We start from the raw sequence: 25124 nt of genomic DNA on the forward strand, positions 1-25124 counted from the left end.
TAATAGTGCACTAAGCCAATAACTACTGTTGAACAACCACTCTGATTTTATATGTGAATTTATGTTGCTGAATTTCTCTACTCCATGCAAAAATTCCAAAGATTTGGATTTTTTAAGTTTGTTTGTTTATCTATTTCAGCTTCTACCTCAAACCCATGCGTATACCACAAGCTTTCTTTATACAAAATAAAAACAAGTGAAGGGCAAAACCAGCTCATTACTTCCTGGTTTGCTGTCTGTGAGAATTATTTAATGTGATTGGCTGGTTAGCCTTTTTGATGACTTCAGTGTTACTGGACACCAGAAATTCCCTATAGCTAGGACCAAATTGAAATTAACACTAGAAAACGTGAAAGTGATGCACTGAGTGAACAGTACCATGCTATGTTCCAACCCTGTGTATCCTTGGATTTTTTTTTAAATGCGTCAACCCACCATAAAAGGTTAAGCTCGAGTTAATTTACTAGGGCAGCACAGTCTGTACATATCACAAAACAGTAGATACTGGACATTCTGTGAAAGTCAAGCAACATCTGTGGAAGCGACGTGAGTGGCTGCATCGTTAAATTTGATATGTTTTATGATAATTTTCTATGAGTTATGTTTCACTAAGAGTGGGGGGCTGTTGTTTACTGCTGTGGACTAACACCTGGGCGACCAGCGAAATGTTTGATGTCCAAGCGGCCGTTTCTTTCTGGGTTCTGTAGCTGACCTGCTGATACCCTCTCTCCATAGAGGCTGCCTGACCCGTTGAATAGTTCACTTTTAAATATAAAAAGCAGTAATAATAGAGACTAGCAAATGGACAACGCACCTTTAGTGGCAGGTCTTGCCTCTGATTGATAAAGGAGAAAGAACCACCAGCCCGTCTCCCCCCCGCCGCGCGCGCCGGTTCTAACCGTCCCGCAGGCCCTGACAGCGCGCGCATATATACACACACACACACACACACACACACACAATCTACAGCACCCTCACCCAAACCTAATTAATTTTTTAAATTAAATACAATTAAAATAATTCGTTACTAACATCCGTTTAGAATGAAACGGCGCTTATTATTTTGCGACTCAATTATTAAATTTTATTTAATGTTGGAGGACCTAAAGGAGGAGAGCAGTTAGTGCGCGTGCGCGGCCGCCGGCGGGTCAGGGCCGCTCGGGCTTCTCTTTACCGGATTATTCGGGCGGTTAAAGCTCGAGCCGCAGTCTCCCTGCAGCCAGATCACAGTCATGGGGAAACTGAACGTGGTGCTGCTGAGGTACCTGGAGAGAGATGATTTCCGAGTGCTGGTTGGGGTAAGTCGGCGCTCCGGGCCTGTCATTCCCGGTGTGCGGTGTTAAAGTTGTACATGTGCTGATACGGACGGGACTGAGTGCTTTTCTCTGACGGGGTATTCCCGCGACAAATTCTCCTGCTTTGTAAACTTGCACCGATTGACAAGCTCCCTGATCAGCACAATTTCGTATTTAAATATTGGAGCTAATAAACTCATTAAATGATGAACAGCTCGCCCTATTTGTAAACTGCACATTTGCTAGTATTACGGGGCTCTGATAGGCGGTGAACATAAGTTTTGATGCTTCTTATGTTGTATACAAGTCATTAAAGTATAACACAACTCTTATCTGGCAAAACAGAATTTCCTATGATGTTTATTATCTTGCCCAAGATATCATATCTAGTCAATATCCAACCCTGCTTTTTTTAATAAATAGGAAACAGCAGAAATACTCAGGTGAAGGAATATTTGTGCAGAGCAAATTAAAAGTTAATGTTACTAACTTTTTGCTAGAACTGGATATGAATGGTTTTAATCAAGCTTGGATGTAAGAGAAGGAAAGAATACAAGAGCAACAGGTTAAATGCCAAGTGGGATGAATCATTGTCAGCTGATCAGTTAGGAGCTGAAATTGCACAACTCAGTGCAAGTCTGAAAGGCAGTAAAGTGTCTTACCTAAAGATGAGGTGCTATTCCACTAGCTTATGTTGTGCTTTATTGGAGCAGCAAAGAAGATTGGGGACAGAGCGGTCAGAGTAGGAGTGGGTGGAGAATTAAAGTGATAGCTAACTGGAAGTTCAAGGTTACAGTTGTCATTTGAACTGAGGTGTTCCATAAAGTAGTTACCCAATCTGTGTTTGGTCTTCCCAGTGTACAGAGGATGGCATCATGATCTGCAAATCTACTATACTACATTGAAAGAAGTACTAGTAAATTGTTGTTTCACCCTGGTGTATTTGAGTTCCTGGATAGTGGGAAGATGAAGGGTACTTGTTAACATAAGAACATAAGAAATAGGAGCAGGAGTAGGCCATCTGGCCCTTCGAGCCTGCCCCGCCATTCAATAAGATCTTGGCTGATCTGTCGTGGCTCAGTTCCACTTTCCCGCCCTCTCCCCATAACCCTTAATCCCCTCTCTTATCAAAAACCCATCAACCCGCTTCTTAAAAATATTTAGCGAGGCAGCCTCCACCACTTCAACGGGCAGAGAATTCCAGATATTCACCACCCTTTGAGTGAAGAAGTTCCTCCTCAACTCCGTTCTAAACCGCCCCCCCTTTATCTTGAGGCTGTGCCCCCTAGTCCTACTGTCTTTTTTGAGCGGGAAGAGTCTCTCCACCTCTATCCTATCCATCCCATTCATCATCTTATACGTCTCAATGAGATCTCCCCTCATTCTTCTAAACTCTAACGAGTACAGGCCTAGTTTATTCAGCCTCTCCTCATAGCTCAACCCCCTCAACTCCGGTATCAGCCTAGTAAACCTCCTCTGCACTCCCTCCAAGGCCAAAATATCCTTGCGCAGGTGCGGCGCCCAAAACTGCACACAGTACTCCAGCTGCGGCCTCACCAATGCCCTATACAGCTGCAGCAAGACCTCCCTACTTTTATATTCAATCCCCCTCGCTATGAATCATGTGGTTGCATGGGAAGGCATGATGAGATGGAAAAGGGATGCTCTGAGGAATGGAGAAGGTGCCAGGGTGCTGCAGAGGGAATGGTCCCTGCAAAATGTAAGGGGAAGGGAAGAAGTTTGGTGTGTTATCCTGAAGATGGTCAAAATGATGGAGGATGATCCATTGGAATTGTGGACGCCGATGGGATGGAAGATGAGAACGAGAAAAACATATTCCCAGATCTGGGAGAGTGCAGAGCAGGAATGTAGGAAACAGTATGAACATGGTCAAGGACCCAGTCAACCGCAGCAAAGAGTAATCTTTGGTTTAAAAGGAAGATGTAATGGAAGCACTGATGTGTAAGGTGGCATTGTCAGTACAAATGTCAGAAATGGAGGATGGAATAGAATCCTTAAATGAAGCAGGTAGGAGACTGTCATGGTAGCTGTTAGTGGGTATTCTCACAAATGGAGATAGTCCACGTGGCAGTGAGGGAAGGTGGAATGTTCAGGATAAGTATGGAAAATGGCACAGATCACATCCATTTTTTCCATTAGTTTGATTATAGCGTTATATGGTTGGAGGCCTTGGCCAGCAGATCTCCAGGCGGCCACAATAGTTTAGCTGCCTCAGCTCCATGGATTCTGGTTCGATTCCAGCCTTGGGTGACAGTTCTCCCTGCGCCCTCATGGGTTTTCTCTGGATACATCCACAGTACAACATGTGCAGGTTAGGTGGAGTGGCCATGCTAAATTGATCCTTGGTGTCCCAAGGTGTGTAGGTTAGATCGATTAGCCATGAGAAATCTGTGAGGTTTTGGGGTAAGGCAGAGGAGAGAACCTGAGAAAGATGTTCTGTCAGAGAGTCAGTGCAGACTTGATGGGCTGAATGGTCCCTTCTGCATATAGTCCCTCTGAGATCTATGGTAGTCAAGGAAACAAAGGTTTGGTGGTGTGTTTGTAGGAAAGGCTTGATGGAGGCATCATGGTTTGGGAGAGTTGGGAGGAGATATTAGAGAGTTGGCATTTAGCCTCCACAATGTGGAAGTTGATTTGCCAAAGAAAAGCAGCAGCATGCTTAATGTAAGTCAATGTGAGAAGTCTCACAACACCAGGTTAAAGTCCAACAGGTTTATTTGGTAGTAAGCACCACTAGCTTTTGGAGCACTGCTCCTTCATCAGGTAAGTGGGGAGTTCTCTTACTCCCCCTCACCTGATGTAGGAGCAGCACTCCAAAAGCTAGTGGTGTTTACTACCAAATAAACCTGTTGGACTTTAAATTCCAACAGGTTTAAGGTCCAACACTTACCTGACGAAGGAGCAGCGCTCCGAAAGCTAGTGGTGCTTACTACCAAATAAACCTATTGGACTTTAACCTGGTGTTGTGAGACTTCTTATTGTGTTTACCCCAGTCCAACGTCAGCATCTCCACATCATGACTCCAGTCAATGTCAGACTGACAGTTCTCAATGAAACAACCCAAAGAGGGTAGGAGACCAGAGGGAGGGGTCTAGGTGAAATGAGAATTTTGAAGATGGAAGATGGGTGCACTCTGGGAAAACTGCTGGCAAAAAATATAAGCACGGACGTAAAGGCATTGAAAACAGCTCAGCGTCATGCCATATTCCAAAATTGATTGCGATGGAGTGGAAAGAGAATGAAGCTGACACCTATACTTTGGACTGATCATATGAAATCAAAAAAGGGCAAGGTGAGAGATGGTAGTGAAAGCATGACAAAAGGTGAAATGTAAGGGCTTAGAGGAAAGTAAAGGGGAAGCTAGGCCTGGAGAGACACTGGTATCGAAGAATTGTTGAAGGTTGCGATCCTTAACCTGAAAGGAAAATAAGTTTTTTTTTGTTAAAAGTGCTGGATGGGATGAAGTGAAATTGGAGCATGACAGCTTTAAGAACATAAGAACTAGGAGCAGGAGTAGGCAATTCAGCCCCTTGAGTCTGCTTTGCCATTCAGTACAATCATGGTTGATCTTGTATCAGCCTCAACTCTACTCTCCTGCCTGTTTTCCATAACCCTTCAACCCATTAGCAATTAAAAATCTGTCCATTTCCTCAAAATCAATGCCCTGGCATCCACTGCTCTCTGGGACCCTTTGAGAGAAATAGTTTCTTATCTCCATTTTAAATCTACTACCACTTATCCAAAAACAATGACCTCTTTTCTAGTATGATTCCAATGAAGTAAAATGGTGTTTGAAATTTTCATACTTTATCTACTTAAAGGGGAAAAAATATCTTGGCAGTATTTAAAATAGAGTTCATCCTTTCAAGTCTGCATTTGGGTGGTAGGTGGTATTCCTTGTATAGCATGTTCCTGATCTCAGGAACAGATTAGCAAAGATGATGGTGATTGGATTCTCTTAAGTGGGGAGGAGGTTAACATTTCTAAAAGTAGGTTGTGTGTTCCTGTCAATAGTAATAATTGTGGGACACAGCAGTCTCTAGCAACTCATTTGATTGTCACGAGGGACGGGGAGGGGGGTTTCCTAAGTTTTTCCAAAGCTTACTTTTTTCCCTCTTCCATGGGATTGGAGGTGGTAGGTTGGTCACGTAATTAGCTTGATATTTTTATTTATTAATGGTGACAGACAGGAAGGGTTCAGAATTGATGAGGAAGAACTGTTTGATCAACTGTCAGTACTAAAAGTTGACAAGGCACCAGGCTTAGGTGAAAGGCATCCAAGGATATGAATGGAAGTTGCAGGTCTGCTGACCATAATCTTCCAGTCTTCTCTAGACTCAGGGTGTTCTAGTAGAGTGGAGAATTGTAAATGTTACGCCCTTGTTCAAAAAAGGTTATGAGAATAACCCCAGCAATTACAAGCCAGTTTAACATCAGTTGTGGGCAAACTTCTCAAAACAATTATTTGGGATAGAATTAATAATAACATGGGTTAATTAGGAAGAGCCAGCATGGATTTCTAAAGGAGAAATCATGTTTAACTAACTTACTGGAGGTTTTTGAGGAGGTAACAGAAAGGATCGATGAAAATAATGCTGTTGATGTGGATGTGGTGTGCATGGACTTTCAGAAGGCATTTGATACAGAGCCACATAATCGACTTGTAAGAAAAGTTATAGTTCGTAGAACATAAAGGATAGTAGCAACTTTGATACAAAGTTGCTGAATAATAGAAAGCAGTAGTAATGGTCAATGGATATTTTTGGACTAGGGGAAAATTTGTAGTCATGTTCCCTGGGAGTCAGTTTTGGGACCCTTGCTTTTCCTGATGTATATTAATGATGATGTGGGTGTGCCGGCGTTGGACTGGCGTAAACACAGTAAAAAGTCTGACAACACTTCAACATATCATTGATGAAGACGAACATCTCGCCAGGGCTATCCCCACACCCCCGCTTCTTGCTTTCAGACAACCACACAACCTCAAACAGACCATTATTCGCAGCAAACTACCCAGCCTTCAGGAGAACAGTGACCACAATACCACACAACCCTGTCACAGCAACCTCTGCAAGACATGCCGGATCATCGACATGGATACCATCATCACACGTGAGAATACCATCCACCAGGTACATGGTGAATACTCTTGCAACTCGGCCAACATTGTCTACCTGATACGTTGCAAGAAAGGATGTCCCGAAGCATGGTACATTGGGGAGACCATGCAGACGCTACGACAACGGATGAATGAACATCGCTCGTCAGTCACCAGGCAAGACTGTTCCCTTCCTGTTGGCGAACACTTCAGTGGTCACGGGCATTCAGCCTCTGACCTTCGGGTAAGCGTTCTCCAAGGCGGCCTTCACGACACACGACAGCGCAGAGTCGCTGAGCAGAGACTGATAGCCAAGTTCCGCACACATGAGGACGGTCTCAACAGGGATCTTGGGTTCATGTCGCACTATCTGTAACCCCCATGACTTGCCTGGGTTTGCAAAACCTCACTTACTGTACTGTCTGGAGACAATACACATCTCTTTAAACTGTGATCAGTGCTCCTTCCACTCACATTATCAGCCACTTCAGGTCTTGAACAGCAGGTTAGGTGTAAGGATTCGCATTTTAATCAGTAATCTCTAAACTGTCTGTGCTTTATATGCTCTGTCTGAGGCCAGAACTCTCCATTCACCTGACGAAGGGGGTAACCCCGAAAGCTAGTGAGTATATTATCAAATAAATAGGTTGGACTAAAACCTGGTGTTGTCAGACTTTTTACTGTATATTAATGATCCAGATTTTGGTGTGCAGGGGACAGTTGCAAAGTTTGTGGATGACACAAAACTTGAAAGTATTGTAAACTGTGACGAGGACAGTGCAGAACTTCAAGAGGACATAAACAAGTTGGTTGAGTGGCAGATGAAGTTCAAAGCAGAGAAGTGTGAGATATTTTTGATAGGGGAGACAATATAAAATTCTTGAGAGTGTAGGAGCAGAAGGACCTAGGTGTATATGTACATCAACCATTGAAGGTGGTAGGACAGATGGAGAGAGATATAGTATTCTGGGATTCATTAATAGAAGTATGGAGCACAAGCGCACAGAAGTTATACCAATCTCTTACAAGGCACTAGTTAGACTTCAGCTGGAATATTGTATACAATTCTGGGAGCCAAAGTTTAAGAAGGATGTAAACATATTGCAGAGAGTACAGAAGAGGTTTGCAACCATAGTCCCAGGGATGAAAAACTTCAGTTATGAGAGAAGGTTGCAGAGAGGTTGGGACTATTCCCCTAGAGAGAAGAAAGCTAAGAGGAGATTTAATAGAGATGTTCATAATCATGAAAGGCCTGGACTGAATAAGTAGGGAGAAACTGTTGCTGCTCATAAAAGGATCGAGAATAAGAGGGCATAGATTTAAAGTGATTTGCAAAAGAAGCAAATATGATGCTTTGGTGACACAGTGGTTAGCACTGCTGCATCAAAGCACCAGTTTATTTATTTATTAGTGTCACAAGTAGGCTTACATTAACACTGCATTGAAGTTGCTGTGAAAATCCCCCAGTCGCCACATTCCAGTGCCTGTTCGAATACACTGAGGAAAAATTTAGCATGGCCAATGTACTTAATCAGCATGTCCTAGGACACAGGTTCAATTCTGATCTCGGGTGACCGTCTGTGTAGAGTTTGCACGTTCTCCCTGTGTCTGTGTGGATTTCTTCTGGATGTTCTGGATTCCTCCCACAGTCCAAAGATGTGCGGGATAGGTGGATTGACCATGCCATATTGCATCTTAGTGTCAGGGGGAGTATCATGGTAGATGCATGGGGTTATTGGGATAGGACCTGGATGGGATTGTTGTCTGTGCAGGCTCAGTGGGCTGAATGGCCTCATTCTGCACAGTAGGAATTCTAAGATGTGAGGAAAAACCTTTTTCACACAACAAGTACTTCAAGTCTGGAATTCATTGTCAAGAAGTGTGGTGGAGGCAGGTTCAATTGAGGCATTCGTGAGGGCATTAGATGAGTACTTGAACAGAAACAATGTGCGGAGATATGGTGAAAAGACGTGGGAATGGGATTAAGCTACAGTGCTCACTTGGAGAGCCACTACTGATGTGATGGGCCAAATGGCCTCCTGTGCCTTAACAGTTCTGTGATTCTGTGAACTTAGGGAAGGATGCAGTAACATTTTTTGCTCTGCTTTGCTCTAATAATGCACAGGTCGAAATGGGAATGAAGAATCACGAAATTGTTCCTGCTAGTCTTATTGCTTCAATATCAAACCTTAAACATGGTGGATGCAACAAAGTCCTGCGTGAATTAGTAAAACACAAACTACTGGCATACGAACGAACAAAAAGTAGGTTTCTAATAAAATATATCAGATTAAATCATTTTGTTTGCATTATTTTAACTGTAGCAACTGCCATGAAAATACCATATTTATATTCTTCATGTAAACCTTGACCTTAGCCATATTTTGAAAGTTCAGTTATTTTGTATTTTTCAGCAACAGTACTCTTATATTTGTTTATCTTTTTTATTTTGTTTTTGAGTTAGTTTATGCATTATTGTATTTGATTACCCTTTAAAAGAAAAGACAATACTGAAAAAGAAGAAATATACAGTGCTACAGGAAAACAAAGTGAGATAGTGGGATTTCTGAAAGCCAACATGCCCCAAAAATAATAGCTCATATGACCACCTCTTGTGCAGTAAATTTTCCATGATTTTGTTACTGAAGCAATGGAGAAACACAAAATTGTAAAAAGACATTATGGAAGACCACAAATATAGTTGAGAAAAAATTGTTCCAAATGTAATGTGTCTGAAATTATAAATGAAAACACTGGCAATGATAGGAAAAAATACATCTCTTTATGCAAAAACAAAACAGCATTGTGGATGTACCTACACCATATGGACTACTTTGGTTTAAGAATGCCATTTACCACCACCTTCTCGAGGGCAATAAATATCGGCTGAGCCACAATACCCATATGCTGTGAAAGAATGTTCAAAAGTACCAGTTTTACCGAAATATGCACAAACTAAATATTTTTCCATAATTTGTTGTGTATGGAAGGAAAAATATTAGACTACCTCTTAACCTTTTATGGTACTGAGGTGGATGTCTGTTCCATCATTGCTAAGTCATGTTTTAATAGCTTGTGTTTGTGCAGTAAAGCACATAGAGGACCTGAATATGCAAGTCTAGCATATTTGTCTTCATATTTTGAAGACAAATATGCTAGACTTAGCAATGATGGAAGAGACATGATTTCTACCTGCATAATTGAACTTTGTTTTTATGACTTTAGAATTTGATTGTTAGGCTGTCTGCGCAAGTCATAATTTTGACTGAGTTCAATAAGCATCAGGGCTGGGGATTCTTTTCACCTCGGGGAAAACCTATTTAGATGTACAAATCAGATCAAAAGTGGCAGAGACTGATACTGAATTTAGACCCCATTTATGTTACCCTGAAATTCCCAAGATGTCCTTAAATGGCAGAAGTAGAATCAGGGGATTTTTTCGGGGCTCTCTGGTGTCATGTGTTGATCTGAACTCGGCTAATACAAAAATTCACCAAAGACAGTATGCAGTTAAAGCTGTTCTTTATTGACCAGTATGCATTGGGGGAGAGACAGCCAGAAGATTCCAACTTCTCTTGGTTACAGTATATGTATAACTCTATTGCCTAGCAGCCTTACCAACATAAATCTGTAGATTCAAGGATCGCTCTCACCACCTGCAGACTCTGTCTGCTAGCTACCACTTATCAGTAGAAGTTGAATACATCTATTCACAACAAACAGAAGCTAAGTTCCTCCATTAATTTTAAAATCTTGGTAGCTTGCAGCTGCAGGGTCTCCTACAGATAATAGAGAATATATTCTGTACCTTATTGTTTCCAAAGAATGTGGCCTCTGTAGTTCTGCTTGTTTCCCATTATGCTTTGGGGCAGGTTGCATCTTGGCCAAAGCTTACAAGACACTTAACAATACAATACTAGTTCAAAATTCTCTATCAATGATATTGTCTATGTAGACAATATCTTCACATGAGATATATATGACACACAGAATCTCTATTCTAAACTACTTTGTTTTAATAGTCTTCAAAATCCCAGGAGTTTCTATACCCACTTCTACAAGATGGCTGGGGCATTCCCAGCCTCCCATCTATTTCTTGCAGTTGTGCCTATGCAACTGAAGACACTGTAATGGAATGTCAAAGGACATGTTGAATGAATGACCTTAGGGACCTTGCATTTTGCTGCAAACTCAATGTAGGCCCAAAGTTTGTGGCATTTTTAGATTTTTGAGAAATGGTATGCCAGCTTTTTGACATCCAATGCCTTGAGCCTCTTCTTCCCCAACAGTCAAACATGAGGCCAAGAGCAAACCTGCTCCTCTTCTGCCCCAATTCTTGAAGCAACACAAGGCCTACATCAATGATGAGATCAGATTCTGTTAGTAACTGAGCCTTGCCTACCAATGTGGGATTTTGGGCAGAAGAATCAGCTGTTTCTAGGAAAAAAATCAGAGGCTGGGAATTCTGCAACAAGTAACTCACCTCACATCTCCCCAAAGCCTGTCCATTGTTTACAAGGCACAAGTCAAAAAGTGTGATGGGATACTTTCCACATGCCTATATGAGAGCTGCTTCAACAATCGTTGAAGCTTAATATCCTACAAAACAAAGCAGTGCACTTGTTTGGCACCCTTTTCACCACTTTATAAATACTTACTCCCTGCCACTCCAGCAACCCACCATGGTTTCTTTGACAACAACTCCCAAACCCACAGCACCTACTGCATTGAAAGATAAGGGTAGCAAGTGCATTGCAACACCACCATCTCCTGAGTTACAGATCATCCTGACTCAAGAAACAAGAACATTCTGGTGAGGAATGTTATTGAAGTACAGCAAGACTGGCAACTTTCACATTTGTGCTTTGATCTCCTTTAGAGACTATTAACTTTTAAAAATAAATTTGACCATACAGGTTGATTGCTGAAAAGATAACATCTAGATTTCACAATTAAAACTTTTTACTTTAGTGAACAAGACTAAACGCATATTATTAAACATTCTTTTGCAGGCAACATGTTTAAACTACAGAGCAGAACGTTCGCCTTTTACTTCCAATGTAAGCAATAAACCCACTTCACAAGTGTGCATTCAAATCAGTACAAGCTCAAAGATTTTCTCAAACCAAAATCTCCTTAGTTCTTGAGGATTTATTTTTCTTTTCTTTCTTAAACTAGTAATTTTAACCCAGAACTGTCTTTTACAGTGAGGGTTTTTCATGGTGCTTCTCGCTCTAGTGCACGCTAGGTAAATCTTCTAGCATCTTTTCAAATCCTAAGGAATTTGATCTTTTCAATCCAAGCATAAGTTTCCACTCACATTCTGCAGTGTGAACTACAGGCCTCTAACTGTGCTCTCTCCCAGATCCTAACAGATTGCCTATGTCTGAGAATTTCAGGGATAATTTATAACTCCTTCCCCTCTTGAAGCCCACCTCTGTGGCAACATGAATCACATGGCCTTTGTATCCCAGTATAAATGCTACCCTTGAGACCCAAATCTCTCTATCTTGGAACCAAATAGCAAGTTTTAAAGTGTAACTGACCGTTCTCAACATCTTCCTGGGACTTTGGATGCAAGCAATCTAACCACTGTAAACAGTCATTATTTGCGAACACCTCACGCCTTCTTCCCACAAAAATACCTGTGCCTTTCTTTAATCTATAACAGCCGTCTTACCTAAGTCCATCGTCAGACAGATGCCAAGACGTGTCATGTGATGTACCTTTCATTCCCTTATAAATTAGCATAAAAGTTCCAAAACATTGTGCAAAAAAAACTTGACATATTACAACTACAGAAACTGCTGAAATTAGTTTCACATCACAAAATCTGAAAAGCTGTACTTATTGTTCATTGTATAATAGAACTGAAATAACTCATTTTTGGAAAAGATGAATTAGAGTTAACGTTTCAACATGTGGAAGGTGTTAGACGTTAACACCTTTTTTTGAACAGGTATAATCATGCAGGGGTGGGAATGAAACAGTCAAAAGGTTGTGGTGTCTGAGTAGAAGATTGGAGTAATTAATTGATTTTTATGTAATTGTGCAAAGCAAAATGAGATAATGAGACAGGTATGCAAACAAAAAAGTTTACCCATGTCTACAACAATATGCCAAAGGACAAAGATTATGGGGAAAATCTGGCAAAGATAGGAAGGCTCCAATGACTTAGAATGTGACAGCAAAAAAGTAGATTGGCCTGTTCCTGCCCAGGTTTAATCAGTGACTACTTACCAAGGTGCCCTCTACCCCAAGCACCAGCCCACAATTCATCCATTCCCAGTAGCACCTTTGTAACCAACCTCCACTCCAAGCATCTGCTGTTGAAGAGAAATTGAGAGTGATGTATAAAGTGTTGTACTTGACTTTATAACTCAAGAACTTTAAAATGTGTAGTAGAAAGATGAGGTAGTGTTCCTTAAATTTGTATTCAGCTTCATTGAAACAGTGTAGGATGGAAAAATAAGGTAATCAAAAGCTCAGGGTCACCCTTAAAGAATGAACAAAAATATTCAGCAAGGCAAACACACCTATCCATTTTGGATCATCACACTATTTCTTTTTCAGCTGTCCAGGGTTATCGATTGACAAATACTGGATATGACTACCTAGCTCTGAAAGCTCTTTCTTCACGAAATGTCATTAATTCTGTTGGAAATCAAATGGGTGTTGGCAAAGAATCTGGTAAGCAACAAAAACATGAGCCTTGCACAATATTTGAAAATTAGAGAATAACTTTTTGACTTGTAAATTGGAAGACTGAAATCTGTGATTTGAAGTAAAGGCTGACCAACATCATCTCAGAGCAACAAAAGAAGAGATTGGGGGGGGTGGGGGGAGTCAATTTTTAAAAAAAAGTGCATAGGAGATCTGTTGCATGTACTAAGCACATTGCAAAATGAAGCAGCTTGTATATTTAAAATATTGAGCGTGGCTATATTTATAAAGTCGTAGGGCTGGGAGATGTAATCCAGTTCTGCCTGCTCTGGACATCTCTGAATCTCAGGTTTTGTGAGTAGTACAGCAGGAGAGTTACGTACAGGCTTACTAAAGGTCACTGGGAATGTGTTCTTGAGGTATAATTGCCTTGCAAAGTTCAGATGGCATTTGTAGTTGCTTGTCATGCTAATGCTTCAATGCGTTGCACTCTTTGTTTTTAATATTCTGATTATGCTCTTAAACTAAAACAATTTGGGACAAATAAGTTTAAAGTCATCAGATATTATGTAACATTTTGGTTCATACTTGTTAATGTATATCATAGTTGGATTTTTTTTAATGCATTCTTAGCTTTAATTTTTGTGGTTGGAGAGAAACAAAAGGATACAATGGTACTTTTCTAGACTAGTACTGTTTCCAGCTTAAGAGTTTTTAATTCAAAATGTAGGTATTTATTATGGAGGGCAACTGGTCCATTTGTGGTCCAGCTGCTGCACACTTACTGTTGTGGTTGTAGAAATTGTTATCTCATCCGATATCCCAATAATTTAATTTGCATTGATCTGTTGCAGATATTTACATCGTTGCAAATGAAGAAGAGCAACAGTTTGCTTTAAAACTGCATAGATTGGGTCGTACATCATTTCGGAATTTGAAGAACAAACGTGACTATCACAAACACAGACACAAAATGTCATGGCTTTATCTCTCCCGTCTTGCAGCAATGAAAGAATATGCCTACATGAAGGTATTTGATTATTTTAAAGTGCATCTAAATTATTTTCCAAGATTTGTCCTCTGACTGTATTAGGAATTTTTAATGTGCTTTGTAACTACAGAAAGGAAGTGAATTGCTGTTCACCTGACAAAGTAGTAAGATGGTGTAATTCTTTGGGCCCATTGTTCCCGTTATATATCAAACACAATGACACTATTAATCTAGACAATTGCCAGTAATTTTGGCAAATGTTCTCTCCCTGCCACATAATTTGCCATCTCAAAGGAATGCATCAAGAGGAGAGAAAAGAAAGTGAGCGTGAAATGGAGGGAAGAGGAAAAACAAAGGTAGCTTAAGTAAGAGAGACTCTATTCTTTTCATGGCCTGCCTTATTTGTATTATAAATTCTTTAGCCCACGTTGACAATGGAAACTATAACCTTATTGCGTAACTACTTCCTTCCCTGCCTCCTCCTTTCCCAGCATCAATGCTGACTAAAGGATATCGTTACAATGTGACCAATTGTAAAGGCAGGTGCCATTATAAATTTGGACATAAGAATTTATCATGGGAGTATATGAAAAATAGGATATATAGCTTTAAAGTTGGATTATGTTTCTTGTTCCAATTATTCCTCATTAGCTAAGATCACCCCTTATTAAAGACAACACTTGGTCTAAGTTCTCCTTGTGCATGATCCAACAGTCCAATCATATATGAAGTTCTGCTGCAATATTTACTTAACTATTTGTGGTGGAGCTTTTAACATTGTAAACGCCTACCACTTAACCAGCAGTATTAGTAAATGATACTGTGTTGAGAATCAGCATGCAGTTCCATTGCAAAACCACTGGATGTCGGCACAAGAATTTTAAAATCTTTTTCATGGAGTATTGATTTGAAGACCAGAAGTCGTAGTGTTGTGCAAATAAACAAAATGTGTAATTTAGTTATCTTACCGATAAGTCTTCATACTTCTGTTTAATAGTGTATAACTGCTATTGAGCAGATTGTCATGTCAGGATATTCAATCTTGATTAAATTGCATATGTTCAGTTATAATATTTTATTTGTGCCAAGGCATTATATGACCGAGGATTCCCTGTTCCCAGACCAGTTGACTTCAACAGACATGCAGTGATCATGGAGCTCATAAATGGCTACCCTTTGTAAGTTTCATCATTCTTTCAGAACAAGGTCAACATTTGTAAAATTTCTTCAAGCTATTTTAGATGCTAGATATAGACACTTGAAGCTGAACTGGGACAAAATGGTCTCTGTTAGTAAATGAGAAATTCAGCACAAAACTAGCAGCTGAACTGGGCATCCATGCAGTATGGGCCATTAGCAGCAGCAGAATTGTATGCAACCACAATCTGTAAATCCCTTGCCAAGCATATCCCTCACTCTACCAACAACCCTGGTTCAACGAAGAGTGCAGGAGAACATACCATAAGGAGCACCAGGCATCCCTAAAACTAAAGTGCCAACGTGGTGAAGCTGTAGCACAAGACTATGTACATGCTAATGTGCGCAGAGCTAATTGATTCCACAACAAGCTCTGCACAAATCACTTGTGAATAGTGGTAGATAATTAACCAATTGAGCACAGGAAAAGACTTCCCAAACATACCCACCCTCTGTGATGTGGAGCCCAGCATCACTGTTCTCTCATTTTTTTTCTTGTCTATATGCAGATTGAATTTTATTATGTGTAACAATATCAAAATGATGTGTGCCACCAGTAGAAATTTTAAAAATTATATATAATGTTCAAAAATTGCCCTAGATATAAAAGAAGAAAGTATGCTCCCCTTAGCCATTGACGTGATAACATTCTAGTCCGCAAGTGACCAGATTCGCTTAATTCAACTTTAGATTTACACTGGTAGCATTTGAATTCACAATGTCCAGTTGTTTGTCCTATTATTATCAGATTATGTTATATAGATGAGTGAAATAGCTAATCTATTTAGTAGCTGTAATCATGAGGTTAGACTGATTTTTTTTATTTGAGGGTGGACAAAATCAAAGCCATCGGCATATTTCACACCAACTCCTCTGAAATTCACTTGTACGATGCAAAATAGCACTTTGATTTAGCTAATGAATCTGAAGACTTTTCCATTCCCCAATACTGTTCAGTCCCATGAGCGTGCCAGACATGACAACCTGGCAGCCAAATTATTTCATTTTCACTATCTTTTCAAAACTTAGTCCTATCATCACTCACTCTATTAAAAAAAAATTGTATTGAAAACATATATAACACATGCTATACCATTTTGTTATGAATTGTGAAACTAGCAACACCTTTTGAACTTTCATACAGTCCCCAAATTCAAACCATGGTTCCCCCTAATTCATCATGCCTCTTTGTTGGTATGAATCATGTCGTTTTCCAAAACCAGCTAACTCTAAAAATGGCACAAGTTCTGAAATGTCCCCTTTGCAATGACACTGGCAACATAGAATTCCACATCTTGATGTCCTATCACCCCATCTTATCCAAGGCTGCTGAAAATTGCTGGGACACAAATCCTAGTTTTAACCTTCTCAACTACTTTTGCACACTACAGAACTGGAAAAGTAAGCCCAACATGTGCAGGTATATAGAGTTTTTCAGTAAACTCTTCAGAAAGTTGCTATTGTTATCAAAGCCTTAGGTAATGTATATTTATGGATTTGGAATGCTTTCACCATAATTTTTTTTTCAGCCGTCATATTGGAGTCTTTTAAATATCCGGAGAACATGCAAAAATTTCACTTAAATCGGGGTGCTTGCTAGTTTGTAACTTAAAAACATCTTTCCTTGAAACTAAAAGTTTCAATTTGTAAGGAAAATTAGACTAAGTAAAATGCATACTTCTGTATTGAAAAAGTTAATTGAACATCCAAGATGTTAAAGGGATTTGTTTCCTTCAGGTGCCAAGTTCACCAGCTTGATAATCCTGCAGCAACCTACAGTGAATTAATGGACCTTATTGTGAAACTTGCAAATCATGGTTTAATTCATGGTGACTTCAATGAATTCAACTTGATGTTAGACAGTGAAGATCGTGTCACAATGATAGATTTTCCACAGATGGTGTCCACATCTCACCTAAATGCTGAATGGTAAATAGAAAACCAAAAATTAGATTTTATTTTAATCGCTTTCTATTTTGGTGAAGTAACTGCAGGTTTGAAATATATTCTTTTCTGTTTCTCACATATAATTCAACATTGGTGTTCTGATTTGCATTTTGCCTCTTGTTGCAATTATTTCTGCACTCCTATAAAGGCACATTATCAAAGTATCTTTATGCAAAGTTACATTATCGAAGTTTGCATTTTGTGTGCAATTCTTTGATTCATATAAAGTTCATGGTATTTGTGCACAGTGATTATAATCCAATGGAAAAGTACAAACATAACAACAAAACTGGAAAATGTAAGAAATACATACACAGCGTAGAAGCTCCTGACGAATGTTTTGGGTAGACGTCCTTTTTTTAATTAGGAGTTCTGATGTATGCAGATATTAAGTTTTTTTTTCTCAAGTGGCTGTGGATTCATTCCATGCTTTCTGCTGTTTATATTGAACTTTCAGAATCTCTAGGCTTCTTTCCTTTTTAATTTTATTCTGTTGAGACAGAGTTTCTAGTATTTAGTTTTCAGAGTGACTGGAGCAAATAATGTTAGTGCGGTAGATGTGCTCTCAATTTCCTGCATGATGAATTCTTAATGCCACCTTACATAAAAGGCATGAAGCAAGATACGTTTCAAGAGGAAGAGAAATTAGATTGAAAGAGAGAGGAAAAAGAATCCCTCAACTAATTTTTCTTACAATTCAAATGGCATTCCTATTTTTGCGTGTGAAACTGCATTTGGGAGTGGGGTATAATAACAGGAACATTGGTAATTAAAATGTAAAGCCAAAAGATTAATCATGATTGGGAAATAACACCTTCATTTGCATAAACATGAGCAATTTCATTTTTCTAAGGTATTGACATCCAAATCATGAACTTTTATTGTGTTTCTGCAAATGAAAAAGCAGAATGTTAATGGAATTTTTGTGAAAAATGAAAATCTGCAGGGAAATTTTAAGAAATGGTTTTAATAGCAGCTATGTCCAAGTCTGAAAATGTCAGTAAAATGGTCTTATCCTTTTTTTTCAGGTATTTTAACAGAGATGTAAAATGTATTCGTGATTTTTTTATCAAACGCTTTAACTATGAAAGTGAGCTTTATCCAACGTTCCAGGACATCAAGTTAGTAACATTTGTATAAATTTATTTTATCATCTTGTGGAATTTAATATTGTAGATTTATGTTGACCCTTTTGGATGTATGGTGAGAGTTGTTTATTTACATTAGTCTTAAGATCTTGAAAAATTGTGATTTTTTTTTTTCTGTCCATCCAATAATACACTTCTAACGGTCATTCAACAGTATAAAATTTGAATATTGCTTAAAAAAATGAGACATGCTGCTGAAACGTTTAGTCTTGCATTCAAATACAAGGATGCAAAATTTAAAATAATCACATGTTTGGACCACAGATTAGTTGACAGGCCAATCTGATTCAAATTATCCTAGTAGTACAAATTATCTAAAATTTGAACAACAAGTTAAGCAAGCCATTTCACACTGCTACTATGCAGTAGTGATGCAAAGGAATTTTCCATTAATTGGATGCTGCCAATGCAAAAAGACATTGTCTATCACACAATTGAGCAAGATTGTATGTAAATTTCAGTGCTGATGTGATTCCAGGTACATAGGTTGTGCATCCCATTGACTTGCTGATCAAATCAAACAGCATGTTCTCCAGTTATTCATAATAGGCAGAATACAGAATGTACACAACAGCCCGAGCTTGCAAAACCCAAACCAAAACATCTACTGTTAGATGTGATTCCACTCTTGAGCAGCAGTTGCTCAACGATCCTGAGTGTTAATTGCTACATAAACAACCAGTTTAAAAATCAGTCAAGCTTATGTGGCTTATTGACATTTTATTTGCAAAGAAATATACTCAAGGTTCCTTGAATTACTCTGAAGGCTATATTTCCCTATTGCTTTCTCCATGGTAACACTGTGGCCAATCAGAGTTGAATTGCCAACCAACCCACACCCTTTCCTCATAGCATAAATTGTTATGATCATTTGAATTTGTCTCGAAACTTCGGCAACGTGCCTCTCTTTTCAGCAGTATATAGCTTTGCTGTATGCGAGCCATCTCTTGAGTATTACTTACACCTCGGCACTCATCAGGACAATTTGCAAGAATACCATTAGAAAAGCGAGTAACAATTCATATTGCATGAGAAGAGTGCGCAGGCACAGTATATGTGGATTGACGATAGCCTGACACCCAACGGTGATCAAGAGTTGTTCTGGATGAGGTGGCAGACAGTTACTCCCTGGTTTAGCAAGTTGACTCTGGTAGAGGAATTGCCATGGAGAATGCACCAGAGTACAGTACTCTTCCAAGTTTTAGTTAAAATTCAAACCAGGCAGGTTGACTCAATTGGTCAAGACATTGTCACGGAGCATGAACCAGGGAGTTGCTTTCTCCCACCTCATTCAAAACAAACTCTTGATCACAGTCTTGATTATCGTTGGGTGTCAGGCTATTGTCAGTCCACCTTTACCATGCCTATGCATTTCTCTCCAATTCACTTAACGGAGGAGAAGCATCTGGAAGCTTGTCATTTTAAATGAACCTGTTGGACTATAATCTGCTATCTGTTGAACTGTAACCTGCTGTTGTGTGACTTCTCATCCTGTCCACCCCAGTCCAACACTGGCATCTCCACATTATTAACAAACTAATCAAGTATCACCTATATGCTGATAACACCCAGCTCTTCCTCACTGCCACATTTCTGATTTGTAACAGCATCCAGTATCGGATTAGCAGAAATTACCTCCAAATAAATATTGGGAAGGCTGAAGCCACTGTCTTTAGTTCCCACCACAAGCTCTGTTGCTTAATTACCAACTCCATCCTGCTTTCTGGCAACTGAGGCTGTACCGGACTGTTTGCAATCTTGATATCATATTTAACCCTTAGATGAGTCTCTAACCAAATATCCAATCCATCACCAAAACCACCTACATAACGCCATCCAGCTTCTGCCCCTCTCATTCCCTTTCTTTGAATTATCTACATTGAAACTGTGTCATCCATGCCTTTCTTATCCCCAAGCTTCACTTTTCCATTGCTCTCTTGGCCATGTCCCATCTCCAACTCTTCAGAGACTCATCCAAAATTCTACTGTCATGTTAATTGGGTCAAGCCCTGCTCTCTATCCTCATTAACTCTCAGTGCTGCAACATCTTTAAAATTCTCATCCTTGTTTTTAGATCCCTCCATTGCCTTGCTCCGTTCCTATCTGTGTAATTTCTTCCAGCCTTTACCAACAATCACTCCAAATTTTCTTTGTACACAACATAATTATTTCAGTAGACATTATCTTTACGTTTATTTGCACTGTACCTTAAAGGGACAGCTTACGAGCAGTGTGCGATTTTACTGGCAACTGTATATTTGTGCAGCTTAGAGCGATCATTATAACAATTTGAAATCTCTGCAGTCCTCCAGTTGTGGGTTTTTGCATATTCCTGATTTTAAACACTCCACCATTGTGGTCATGCCTTCAGCTGGCTCGGCCCTTTGCTGTGCATTTCACTTAATAAGCTTTTCTGCTTCTCTGGCTCATTCTTGCCCGAGCATCTTTGTGTGGCTTGGTTTCAAACTTTGTTTACTAACCCTCTGTGAAAACCTGAGGATGCTTACAATGTTAAAGATGTATTATGAAAGCAAGTTAACATCAAGTTGCCTTATCTGTGTCTGAAGGACGTGATTCAATTTTTCACTCCTATTTTGAGTATTATCAATGAGTTTGTCAATGAATTAAAGCAGGAAAGAAATTAGACTAAAAAAAAGCATTCTTGGACCATAAATTCGGTTAAATTTTATTGACAAAAATGACTGGCTAAAAAATTGTACATTAATGGAATTGTTCCTCTTGGTGTCACCAATTCTTTTTTGAAAACCACTTAATGCATTTGTTGGGAGCTGGTGGATATCCCTCTATAGTTTTATGTGAAGTTATCATGCATGCAGGAATGTTTAAGCTTTGAGTACATTAATTCTTATTTCATTCCTCAGCTGTAATACTTATTTCACCTTCCCGCTCATTCCATTCTTGCTTTGCAACAGGAAACAAATTTAGTATTGCTACATGTATTCCTCTTTTGTATTAGCAGTATCTGGATTCTGTCTCCATTTCCTTTAGGAAGGAGTCTTCGCTGGATGTGGAGATTGCAGTTAGCGGTTACACTAAAGAGCTCCAAGAAGATGATGAGCTGCTGCATGCTTCAGGCCCTGAACAGGAAGATGTTGAAACTGAATTTTCAGATGATTTGGATGATGGTGAAAATCATTTTTCAAATAAGACATCTGAAAACAAGGATTTCTTTCCTGAAACTAAAACAGATTCTGAAGAATTTCCTAGTTCTGATTGGAACATTGCTGAAAAAATACATAAGGAAAATTCAGAGAAGAATGAAATTGAAAACGTTGACCTGGGGAATCTGAAAATAAATGTAGATGATGAAAGGCAGTGTACGGAATCATTTTGTGCTGTTGAACTCCCTGGAATTGTTACAGAACATAATCCTGAACATGCCACTGAAACAGCACATCATATAGGTGGGAGTGATGAAGATACAAGAAATGAAGATGAATGCCCAGAGTTAGTTGCTCTGTCAACCCAAAACAAGGAGTTTAGACCTTTCAGGTACACATTCAGCAGTGTAATGTTCCCTGTGTAATGTTTTGTATTTTTTTTGTTCTAGTGTATTAGATTTAAAGTATTTTATATACTATATGTATATGTGTGTGTTATAGATACATATATGTATATGAATTAGGAGAAGGCCACTTGATCCCTCAAGCCTGCTGCGCCATTTAGGTAAGTTCATGACAGATGTGATTGTAACCTCAGCTTCTCATTCCTATCTATCCCCCAAAAACATTTTGTGCCCCCTTATCAAGAAACTAGCTCTCCCTTAAAAATATTCAAAGACTCTGCTTCCACTATCTTTTTGAGAAAAAGGTAGCACAGTGATTAGCACCGCTGCTTCACAGCTCCAGGGACCAAGGTTCGATTCCCAACTTGGGTCGCTGTGAAGTTTGCACGTTCTCCTCGTGTCTGCAAAGGATTCCTCCAGGTGCTCTCGTTTCCTCCCACAGTCCAAAGATGTGCGGGTTAGGTTGATTGGCCATGCTAATAAAATTGCCCCTTAGTGTCCTGAGATGCGTAGGTTAGAGGGATTAGTGGGTAAAATATGTAGGGATATGGGGGTAGGGCCTGGGTGGGATTGTGGTCGGTGCAGACTCTATGGACCAAATGGCCTCTTTCTGTACTGTAGGTTTTCTATATTTTTTTAAAAAAGAGTTCCTTGAGAGATTTAATATATGATAGGAATACTGTTATTTTGTACATACAATTCTTGGTTTGGGAGCAATTTTGAAAATTGAGTTTGTGCCTTAAATGTCCTGTTTGTGAACAGAACTCCCACTTATCTGACAAAGGAGCAGCCATCCGAAAGCTAGTGGCTTTTGTTACCAAATAAACCTGTTGGACTTTAACCTGGTATTGTGAAACTTCCTACTGTGTTTACCCCAGTCCAATGCCAGCACCTTCACATCATGACTTACGTGGATTAGTCATGATAAATGTGCTGGGTTACAGGGATAGGGCGGAAGGGAGGACCTGGGTAGGATGCCCTTTCAAAGAGTCAGTGCAAACTTGATGAATCAGATGGCCTCTTCCTGCACTGTAAGGATTCTCTGATTCTGTCGTTCTATGGAACACTGAATATATAGGCCAAATGGAGCATATTGATTTATGTTTTAGTACATTGTTTCTAAGATTCATCTACAGTAGATCCCATAATATATTTTTATGGTTTATTAATGTGTCATGGAATGTAGTTAATGTGTTGCCAAATTCAGTGATTTGCAAATACTTTTTCCATTCTGTAGAAATGAACTAAGCTTGATGCACACAAATGAGCACAGACAAAGGACCACCAGTACAAGTTCAGCAGGCAGCTTGCTGAGTACTTCAACTATTCCTCCAGTAAGTTTTGTATTCAAAGATTCTCCAAATTTTTAATTTGCTTTTGTAGTAATCAGTGGTACTGTCCTTTAGGCTTCACTATTTCCAACTTGACTGGTAGATTAGCAGGTGGCTTGCTAACAGTGCCATTCTGTATTCACCATTTTGGAAAGGAACATGAGTGACTTCAATACTACAAACCGCTTGGATACTTAACCACCTGAAATTGGTAACTCACTATGAAATGAATTCCATAACTTAATATGAAAAGAGTTTCATACATTAACTCCATCATTGTGTGACACACCATCTCTGAATCCTTATGAACTATATTTAGAAATTGCCTACTGAATGTATCCAACCAAAAATTCACATTTGCTAAAAGTATTCAAGAATTTAAATCCCACCAACTGCCATGGTGTTTAACCTATTTTTAAAATCTAATGTTTATGTAATTCCTCTTTTTCCATTATAACTTACTAAATCAATATTTTTCATGGAAATCTTAATAGATTTATCATGCTATTATTACTATGCTAGCTGTACAACACCACCATTGGCATGACAAGCTTATTTGGGTAGATTCAATTATCAAATATAGACATAAAAAATTATAGCAGGAATATATAAGTTGAGAACTGAACATGACTTTAATTTAGGAGTGAATAACATGTTTCCTGGTCCACTTGCTTCTGCCTGCTCACTTCATTGCAGTTAAAGACCGCATCCCATCCTGAATCTACCACGTCACAAGAAATCGACTAGTTAGATAAATATAGAGGCGATGTTGTCAGCTGAAATATTTTTCCTTGACTTTTTTTTTAAGAAATTAGTAAAGTTTAATGTGATTTGAATGATGTCTGGTTAGTATGGTAAACTTGATCTATATTTGAGGATGAGAATTGTAACTGTTGTGTTAATCTAATTAATCTTACTAGTATTAGTTTGAATGTTTGATAGAGATGTTATTTTTCAATAAACTATCCACAAACTGCATTTCACATTTTTAACTTGAAGATTGGAAATTATAGTACATGCTTATTAGATTCTTTTTCTCTTTAAGAAAATAGCTACTTAATGTTATTTAATGTCCACCCCATGTCACAAGACCTGCATATCGTCTTATACCTCTAAAAATATGGAAAAATAATTTATACAGGTTAAATTATGGTCTGTTTTGAAGCAAAATGTATTTAATGAGCTCAAAGAACTCTTAGAATTCAAATTCTCTCTTCATTGTAGCGAAGACACAACTGACCTCTGAAATGGCCTAGCAAGCCACTCAGTTCAAGAGCAACTAGGGATGGGCAATAAATGCTGGCCAACCAGCCATGCCCAAATCCCATGAATGAATAAGACATTGACTTCTGATTTCAAATCAATCAAATAATGTTGCTCAATGCTTTTGTTTTCAATTTAATTTGTGATTGTTTGCTATTTTAGGATGTCATCAAACGGAAAGTTAAACAACAACTGACCAAACAGCAGAAGGCAGCAACCAGAAGACGTTTACAAAAGGGAGAGGCCAACATCTACACCAAACAGCGACGAGAAAACATGCAGAATATTAAATGGAGTGTTGAAGCTGAAAGCTTCTGGGGTTAGAATGAACCTGTTGTTGTTTCTTGAGATTCTAAAACGTCATTAAAATTAATACAATGTAAAATGAATGTGAAAATTGTTTGGGATTTCTATGTATTTAATTGATAAAATTTCCTGGCTATTGTTGGGGATCAGACCAGAAGCTCCAGTGTTTATCATGAAGTTAGCCGAGATATTAACTTTTTCATTTGATTTTGGCATTAGGGTAACATAAGATATTTCACTCCAGGTATGATCCAAGTGACCCACTAGGAAGCTTTTATCAAAATAAGCTTTTTAAGAAATAATCACAAATGTAACAAAGAATTAGTGAATTGTTACCA

General features: G+C 39.0%; 2 protein-coding genes across 2 annotated transcripts in view; one reads left to right on the forward strand and one right to left on the reverse strand.

Moving 5' to 3' along the window:
* Nucleotides 1-871, reverse strand: part of LOC145343138 (uncharacterized) — a 193809-nt gene extending 192938 nt beyond the window's left edge. The window contains exon 1 of the mRNA XM_080189082.1: nucleotides 815-871. The gene's annotated coding sequence lies outside the window, so the exon portion shown is untranslated. The remainder of the gene's footprint in view (nucleotides 1-814) is intronic.
* A 245-nt stretch (nucleotides 872-1116) lies between these two features.
* riok2 (RIO kinase 2 (yeast)) lies at nucleotides 1117-24869 on the forward strand. Its single transcript, XM_080189083.1, has 10 exons — nucleotides 1117-1298; nucleotides 8540-8678; nucleotides 12988-13104; nucleotides 13932-14107; nucleotides 15158-15246; nucleotides 17003-17194; nucleotides 18241-18333; nucleotides 21370-21873; nucleotides 23124-23220; nucleotides 24643-24869. The coding sequence occupies exons 1-10, from the start codon at nucleotides 1233-1235 to the stop codon at nucleotides 24802-24804; spliced, it is 1635 nt and encodes a 544-aa protein (XP_080045209.1). The 5' UTR covers nucleotides 1117-1232; the 3' UTR covers nucleotides 24805-24869.
* Nucleotides 24870-25124: the final 255 nt, after the last annotated feature.

The sequence above is a fragment of the Carcharhinus amblyrhynchos genome, chromosome 5 (genome assembly GCF_965287045.1).
Source record: "Carcharhinus amblyrhynchos chromosome 5, sCarAmb.v2.hapA, whole genome shotgun sequence".
NCBI classification, from domain to species: Eukaryota; Metazoa; Chordata; class Chondrichthyes; order Carcharhiniformes; family Carcharhinidae; genus Carcharhinus; species Carcharhinus amblyrhynchos.

What these genes read in the sequence shown, in the direction of transcription:
- riok2 (XM_080189083.1), top strand. Translation starts at nt 1,233, where the DNA reads ATGGGGAAACTGAACGTGGTGCTGCTGAGGTACCTGGAGAGAGATGAT. An exon ending in GGCATACGAACGAACAAAAA is followed by an intron (nt 8,679 to 12,987) that starts GTAGGTTTCTAA and finishes TTTCTTTTTCAG; the next exon opens with CTGTCCAGGGTTATCGATTG. An exon ending in AAGAATATGCCTACATGAAG is followed by an intron (nt 14,108 to 15,157) that starts GTATTTGATTAT and finishes ATTTGTGCCAAG; the next exon opens with GCATTATATGACCGAGGATT.